Genomic DNA, 8,474 nt, shown 5'->3' on the forward strand with positions numbered 1-8,474 from the left:
AAGGTGACAGAATGGGCAAAGTGCTCCATCAGTCAGGGGTAAGACAGCAGGTTTCCATGCCAATCAATCAGTGAAATCACCCTCTGCAGCTCTGACTCAAAATGTAAATGTAAGCTCGAGATCCCCACCTTTACACCAGCTGCAACAGCTAAAGTGTAAATGTTAAAGAAATAATGACGTATTAGACTACTGCTACAGCCAGTAAATTACGCATAAATATTATGTTAATTAAAAGTAATGTTAGCAATCATTAACTAACATTAGTCACCTTAAGCTTCTGGTCGAACCAGACCAAGTCAGGCTGTAGTGAACTGAGAAATGGTGTGTTTTGTTACTTGTGAGTTGAATGTGTTTTGTATTCTCTCAAAAGTTGCATAGTTCCACCTTTATCTCTCTCATACCGCAGCTATGTAGTAAATTTAAATAGTGACTCATATTTCAAATATAGCCTCTACAGGAAGTTTCATTTCCCCTAAATGGCCATTGCAAGAAATTAATTAGTAACTACTTGATATCGCCAATGTCTCTATCACTCCTTTCCTACATTTGAAAGAACAGCCCTTAATGCCCTGCATTTAAATGCAAAGTTGGAAGGAGGATGCCTGAATGTGATCCTCCTTCCAAAGTGTTTTCCTCCTGCCCAAAATGTTCACTGTAACTCAAGTGATTACAGCGCTGACCTGATGAGGAGTCTGGGGGCTCTAATCAGACACCAGAAGGGCACAGTAGGGCCAAACACAGCATGTTATCAGGCCTCAGGTCACTGATGTCAAATGGTCCTAATGAAGAGCTCCCAATCAAATTCAGGTGATGGTTGGAGATGACTGCAATTGGACTCCAAGTGGACAGCATGAAAAATAAAGATTAATAGAGTGAGTGCACTGATTCTCTGTCGTTGTGCAACACATTTATCACAGAGCAAGAACCCCAGTGAGCAGAGTCCATTTTTCTCCGTCTGTTTGTTTTTATTATTTGGACTGTGGAGCATAAAAATAGTGACAAACACGCAAAGTATTTACAAAGTGAGTGCACTGACACTGGGCCATTTGCTGCAGTTTGCCACTAGATGGCATCACATGCTGAGAGCTGTGAGAGCTTAATAACGGAGACAAATGAGAACATGCTGCACTGAGATACTGCACCCCACATGATAAATTCAGTATTTCATTATTGGTATATTTTCATTTTATCTTCGGCTTTGTCAGATTTAATATTCATGCCATTTGTATGATGTGATAAATGTGAGTTATTGCTTTCATTGTTATTGAATGCTGATATGGATCTAATTTAACCCATTACTTAGACCAGTTCCCAACCTTTCCAGTGTGTGAATCTTTTAAACTGACACAGAATCAATTTGTGACTCCTCCTGTGATGAGCAGTTCAACCAAGGAATATGTCTTTTATTTTCAAACAGCTGCATTGAGGAAACACAAAACTAAGAAAAAAAGACAGAATTTTGTCATTTGTCATGTCTCAATCCTTCAATCATCTGACAAGCATTCCTAATTTCCTCCCTCTGGTTGGGATTTACACAGTAAGTGAGGCACTGGGGGCAGTTAAGGGTTAAGACTGCTTGCTTTGCCTTTGAGACTCCGCCTCCTTTGGGTGACTCAACAAAACAGGAAGTAGGAAGTGCTCACAGATACGCACGTATTTCTGTCACAGGACTTTGGTTGGCAGGTATGTTTGGCTCTACGTTATCTTATGTGAAACTGACAGTTACTCAGTTTGCCTCTTTAGGCTGTAGACACTGATGTGTGTTCAGTAGTCTTCAGAGGGTGAAGTAAAAAGTCTGCACAGCAAGTCATTGTGGGTATAAACAAGAGCTTTTCCTGTGTTTGATCAGCATCTTTGCCCTACTTTCGTTTTCAGTGTAAACCAGGGGGCTAAGTGTCAGTATGGCAGGCAGGCTCTCGCTCCCCGAGGCGGACCTCTCCTGTTCCATATGCTGTGAAATCTTCAAGGATCCGGTAGTCCTCAAGTGCAGCCACAGCTTCTGTTCACCGTGTCTGCAGCAGTACTGGAGTCGCCGGGGTCGAAACCGCGACTGCCCTCTGTGCAGAACCCAGAGTCTGGACGATCCTGTTCCTAGTCTTGCCCTCAAGAACCTGTGCGAGTCTTACGTCAGCATGGAGAGCGAAGGCCCGGAGGAAAAGGAGGGAGAGCTGTACTGTGATCCGGGGGAGATGTGCCCTCTTCATGGGGAGAGGCTTAAGCTTTTTTGCCTGCTGGACAAGGAGCCCATCTGTGTGGTTTGCCACACCTCAAGGAAACACAAACAGCATGATTGTTGCCCTGTCAGTGAGGCTGTGGCGGATGTGAAGGTAAATACTTGAGGATAAAGCTGAACTAAGGTGGAACAATGATATGCGTTCCCTGGGGCTGTTTATCTAAGTTCCCTGAAAAGCTGTCGTGAGCTGTTACGTTCAAGGATGTTACCAGCCTGAAGTTAGGTTAAACTGTTTTTGTTCAACAGGCCTTCGAATGAATTCTCTCTTAATTATCTTCTCAGGAGAAAATGAAGTCAGCCCTGAGCTCATTGCAGGAGAAGAGGGATAGCTTTGACAAAATGAAGAAAAACTATGAGGACACTGTGGCACACATTCAGGTGTAGTGCTGTTTATTTTTAAGAAATTGTACCGTTTACAGGCTGTGCCGGTCATTTCCAAGCTTTCCATGCTTAAGCAGCTTTTCATTTCAGGTCCAGGCTCAATTTGTGGAGAGGCGGACCCGCGAGGAGTTTGAAAAACTTCACAGCTTCCTTCAAGCGGAGGAGGAAGCCAGGATGGAGGCACTGAGAAGTGATAAGGAGCAGAAAAGTCGAGAGATGAAACAGAAGATTGAAGAAATGGAAAGGAATATAGCATCTGTGTCTGCGTCCATCAGAGCCTTGGAGGAGGAGATGGCTTTAGAAGACATCTCTGTCCTTCATGTAAGTTTGTCACTGTTTGAAATATAAAATACATGCATGGATACATGCATAAAAAAAAGTTCATCGTCAGATATATTAGTGAATTTTGCCTCCTCTTTTCCCAGAAATGCAAGAGGACACTAGCAAGGTAGAAAAAGCTTTTATATTTTCAACTTTTGTTTTTCTTTTCTTTCGCAGTGTGAGATTGGGCTGGGTGATAAAATGATAACGATAATTATCACAATATAATTTTGGATCACAACAAAACATTAGACATAAATACCTTTTTTTCTGTTTATCTGCAGTGCTAACAGTCCAGTTGAAGATCCAGTCATGGCTCCAGCAGCTCTCCTAGATGTGGCCAAATATGTGGGCTCTCTGGCGTTCCGCGTATGGGAGAAGATGCATAAAATAGTCAAATACAGTGAGCACATACTCTAGCTTACTTCTCAGGTCATGGTGAGGTTTATTCTTTAAAGTTTTAGCTGCAGTTTCACTCACATCATGGATTCCCAAGGTGGGGGGTGGTGGGTAGTGATTTTGAATGAACTACAGTCACAGCATGTAAGACAGCTGACAATCTGCCATGTTTTCTTCAGCCCCAGTGACTCTGGATCCAAACACCGCCGCCCCGTGGCTCATCCTGTCAGACGACCTCAGCAGCGTCTGTGACAGTGATGAGAAGCAGAGGCTGCCCGACAACCCGGAGAGGTTCGACCCGGACACGGCCGTGCTGGGCCACGAGGGCTTCACCTCAGGCAAGCACGCCTGGGATGTCAACGTGGGCGATAACACGGCGTGGGTTGTCGGCGTGGCTAAAGAATCTGTTGTGAGGAAAGAGAAAGTGTCTTCAGTGCTGGTGAACGGCTACCTGTGTGTGTACTTCTACCACAAAATGTACTTTGCAGGCACCTCTCCTCTGACACGCCTTAACTTGAAGAAGAACCCACAGAGAGTCAGAGTGCTGCTGGACTGTGACAAGGGCAAGGTGTCCTTCTATAACCCACATGACAACACACACATCTACACTTTCAAACACACCATCTCTGAGAAAGTCTTTCCCTACTTCTGGGTGGGCTGTCAGCAGTGTCCTCTGACTGTTGAACCACAGGAGGTTTCTGTGAAGGCTGTCGAGTATTGTTGAGAGAATATTTCAGCTTCACAACTTTGAAGGGGGAACATTTTTGAATTTCATATCATATGAGGAGGGTGCACAAAATCTGAAAAATTGAATCATATGTGCTTTTCTTTCCTGGCTCAGTATAATGTCCTCCAACCTTTTTCAGTTTAAACTACAATGAATGCCTTATCTTTACACTTGTGATTTCTCAGTGATTTCTTACTTGAACTTGATCTCTGCACTTATACGGTCCACTATTTCTCCAGAAATAATTGTGTGAGCTGTTGATGCAAAATGGAATGTGGTAACCTAAAGAAAATTGTCATTTGTATGGATTCAAGTCCGTAATGATTCTGCATTTGCATGTCAAACTCTGAATGCTTTGAGCCGAGTCCTGTTTATAACTACTGGTTTGTGGCACACACTAAATAGCTTTTAGTATACTACTGATGTCACTGAAATTTGAGAGTACGCATTTCCAAATAAATAACTTGCAAATATCATGACTTCACTTGATTTTGTGCAACCTGCAAGTCTCTTGTGTTGTCTAGACCTACTACATATAGTATTTTATAGAATCAGTCGTGGGTAGCATTTCAATACATTAAACTACAGACTCATAGGTCAGTGTCAAGCATTTCAAAGTAGTTTCATTGCAATAACTAGAGAGGAAATTGCTCTTTCATATTATGGCATCTCAGTAGACTTAGACTAACAAAAAACTGTTAAATTATGGGGTAAATTTACATTTCATATGTCCATTTAAGCTATATATATATATATATATATATATTAGTCAGTATGCTACAAAGTTCTCTAAATTCTCCATTATTGTTCATTCACTTTCTTTTTACTTTATTTTATGTCGATTGTTATTCAGTCATTATTGGTATTTTAGCAGCATTTTGATGTCCTCACCTCACCCCACTGGCGCGTCTTCCTCCCCCTCCTGCTCTTCTTAATAAAAAAAAAAAACTTTCCTTTTCTTCTCTGAAGAAACCAAGAGTTGTTGGTGTTGTACAATTTTCGGAGAGCAGTTTATTTCTATGAAGCTGCTTTTATTTCAGCAAGGTGACTCTACCGTTTAAAGCCTGAGCAGGACCGAAGGTAAAGTTAGCTACTTAACAACCTGTCCGTTAGCTTTAAAGTTAGCTTCGATGCTAATAGCGCGTGCAGCAAATTAGCTAATAATGTGGTTTTAAATTCACAAATACGTTACAAAGTTAAGGTTAGGTTGTTAATTAGAGGGTGAGAGAAGCTCAATTTACACTTGTTATGACCTCCAGTCGATGAACATCAATACAGCCTCTAAAATATATAAATGTATGTATCTTTGTGCTGTTTATAAAGTATTTTAACACATTTTGTCAAATGTATGAAATATATTGCATCATGCTATACAAGTGTTACTGATACAAATCAGTGCAATATCTAACTGGGTTAACTTTAATCCCTAACCTCGATTTCCTTCTCACTCCTGATGTCAACTTGCTGAAACTGAATTGATTTAACAATTTTAAATTCAAGATGGCAGATGTTTCACTCAGCAGAGGAGCAAAGAGAAAGATGGCCAGTGTTTTAGAGCCCCCATCCAAATCTTCCAAAGTCACCTTGTTGAGCCCATCCCTCCTCCTCCTGGAAATCCCACCCGACACCAACACCAGCCTCCCAGTATGGGAAGCCTTGAAATCCCAGCATGTTGACATTGCCTGGACTGTCAATCCTTACAGCATCAGTGTTCATTTAACCCCTGTGACCTCTAAGCAAGGAAAGGGTGCGACTTCGAGCAAAAGAGAGAGTGCTTCTAATGTCGGACAGGCCTCAGCGCTTTCTCCCATCCTGCAGCCTCAGATGTTCATCCAGCCCATCATTCAGCAACATGACACCTCCAAGAACACCTGTGTCCTGCTCACCTTCTTCCAAAACGGCGACCAATCGTTGCCATGCCCTCCAGACCAACCACAGAACATACCTCCAGACCATAAACCGACCGCCTCCGTCATCGCCTCCCTGCCTCTCGTCATCACCCATCTCCAGCCTGCCAGTCAGCCCAGCACCAGTCCCGCGAAGGGGTGCCTGCCTTCCGTCCAGACCCCAACGATTACGCCCACCAAGCTGCGACCCCCATCCAAAACGCCCGTCCCGTCTTCTTTCCACACAAAGAGCTCATCTGACGTCCAGATCTGCGACAGCTTCCTCTTAAACATGTGCCGTGCAGGGAAAAAGTGCAAGATGCACCACACGCCCTACCCGTTTTTCTGGCAGCTGTGGTGTGTGGTCGCCCACAGTTGGGTTGACTTCTCCCCTGGCTCTCAGGTCTTACTAGAAAGGAACTACTGTGATGTCAACCAAGAGGTGGTTTACATCAAGGATGGGTGAGTAAGAAGGAAAACCTGAAGTCAGGTATCTGGTTTTAGCTGTAATGCATGTTTCTATAATCTCTGAAAATGGATGGATGGGTTTTGGATGAGTTTGTGGCTTTTAATTGCAAAACCATGATTCTTTTTTGTGCTGTAAATCATACAGACATATTCGCTACAGTCTGAACTTCAACACGATGGAGTTGGACGACTCATCAAAGTATGACGGAGTGAGAAGACTGACGAACTCGGACAGTCAGGTCAAGAACCCTTTTTTTGCCAGCGAATGGAAAATCTACTGGTGGAATAACCTCAGCTGGGAAGAGTACAACAAGGTTCATGTTTTCTTTTTATTCTGTTTTTCCACCATTTTCTTTTTTGTCCTAAGTTCCACCCAGTGCCATTTTTCAGCAGCTCCTTGTTCACCTACTGGCTCATCTCTTCGTAGAGTGTGTCCACCCTGCTGCTAAAGAGCATGAGAGAAAAGGAGCCCGAGTGTTTCTTCTACATCAGCTCGCAGGAGTACAAGCTGGACTTCACCACCATGACCCAGACCAACGTCACCACAGGGTTTCAGAGGGAAGTTCGCTGCAGACCGGTCTACCGCTCCCCTGAGTCCATGCTGCCTAACCTGCAGTTTGTAATCTGGATCATTGTCCTATTGTTTTTTTTCCATTCACAACTGAAGTAGAGTGTTTCAGTTAAAAGAAAATGTCCTCCCTTCTGAATTTTGTTGGTGGTGCTGAACAGTTTGTTCTCTTCTTCACCACATTAATACCCCCCGATTCCTCTTCTCTCCACACTCAGGACAGGAATCCAGACTGACCCCACTGAGCCTGCTGGTGATCCGCCAGGGGCAAACTTCAATGTGGACCCTCTAGAGGATTTCAGCTCCTGGTATCCTCCGGTGTGGTGTCTGGCCTCAGAGAAGGAGTACAGCCTGGTAGACGTTCCGCTGGGGACGCAGGCCTACTGTAGGATCCTGAACCTCTTCTCTGAGACTCTGCCTGAGACCAAGGTAGACATCATCAGCATCCAACAGGTCCAGAACCTGCTCCACTGGGACAAGTTCCAAAGGTCTGGCTGCTGTTTGTGTCTCTGGTCTAATAAGCCAAAATGGAGCTTGACATGAGCTACATCTCATCGCTCTTTTATCTACCTTGTCACTGCAGGCACAAGGCATACATGCTGAAGCAGCGCACCAAGTTTAAGGAGCCACTGGAGAGACACCTCTTCCACGGGACAACCAAAAAGGCCTCAGAAGACATCTGCCACAACAACTTCGACCCTCGCATGGCCGGGGCCAATGGAGCCGCCTTCGGTTTCGGCTCCTACTTTGCAACCACCGCCTCCTTCTCCCACACCTACTCGGGCACGGTGGGGCCGGCCGAGGTTCGCCACATGTTCCTGGCCAAAGTCCTGGTGGGGAAGGTGAGTCAGGGGAGGAATAGCTACCGCCGCCCGCCACCGCTCAGCTCCAAGACGAGGCTGTACCGTCTCTACGATACATGCGTGGACAACATGGACAAACCCACCATGTTTGTAGTTTTTGACAGCTGTCAGTGTTACCCATACTACCTGATCAAGTACAAAGACCTGTCCAAAGAGATTGACATTTGATGAAGAAAAAAACAGGATAGCTGGAGTGTTGATGTTAATTGTTAAAACATAAACACTGTTGAAGATGTCCAGCTGTAAGATGACCTGACATGTTATCAAATTTAGCAAGTGTTGCACAGTTGCAGCAAATGTTCAGTTTACAATGTGTAGGTTACGTGCAATAACGTTCTACTTGAAGCAAGAAAGACATGTAAGCAGACAGCTAAGATGTTAACTTGCATTCCAATGCACTTTGTTTTTCAAAATGTCTTTATTTTGGTTATTTCAACATTTTACATCGATGGAAATAAGCACTTTTGTTTTTCTCTTAAAGGTTCTGAATCAAATTGACATGTCACTTTATTTTTATGAAAATAATCTGTTCACTGAATACATTCACCTCTCTGTATTAACATGATAAACAAGGTTGATCATCCATCATCATATTTTGTTGAAGTACAGCCATATACTTGATTGTATG

At 43.7% G+C, this 8,474-nt stretch overlaps 2 protein-coding genes across 2 annotated transcripts; both read left to right on the plus strand.

The window, feature by feature from the left end:
* Window positions 1-1,596: 1,596 nt before the first annotated feature.
* On the plus strand, window positions 1,597-4,534 carry LOC108886189 (E3 ubiquitin-protein ligase TRIM35). Its single transcript, XM_018680905.1, has 7 exons — window positions 1,597-1,683; window positions 1,876-2,327; window positions 2,516-2,611; window positions 2,705-2,935; window positions 3,040-3,062; window positions 3,220-3,338; window positions 3,514-4,534. The coding sequence occupies exons 2-7, from the start codon at window positions 1,902-1,904 to the stop codon at window positions 4,056-4,058; spliced, it is 1,440 nt and encodes a 479-aa protein (XP_018536421.1). The 5' UTR covers window positions 1,597-1,683; window positions 1,876-1,901; the 3' UTR covers window positions 4,059-4,534.
* Window positions 4,535-4,664: 130 nt separating this feature from the next.
* LOC108886186 (protein mono-ADP-ribosyltransferase TIPARP) lies at window positions 4,665-8,165 on the plus strand. The gene is made up of 5 exons (XM_051077615.1): window positions 4,665-6,409; window positions 6,561-6,729; window positions 6,843-7,030; window positions 7,202-7,471; window positions 7,567-8,165. Exons 1-5 carry the CDS (start codon window positions 5,562-5,564, stop codon window positions 8,012-8,014), a joined length of 1,923 nt encoding a protein of 640 aa, XP_050933572.1. The 5' UTR covers window positions 4,665-5,561; the 3' UTR covers window positions 8,015-8,165.
* Window positions 8,166-8,474: the final 309 nt, after the last annotated feature.

The sequence above is a fragment of the Lates calcarifer genome, linkage group LG18, assembly GCF_001640805.2.
Source record: "Lates calcarifer isolate ASB-BC8 linkage group LG18, TLL_Latcal_v3, whole genome shotgun sequence".
Lineage (NCBI taxonomy): Eukaryota > Metazoa > Chordata > Actinopteri > Centropomidae > Lates > Lates calcarifer.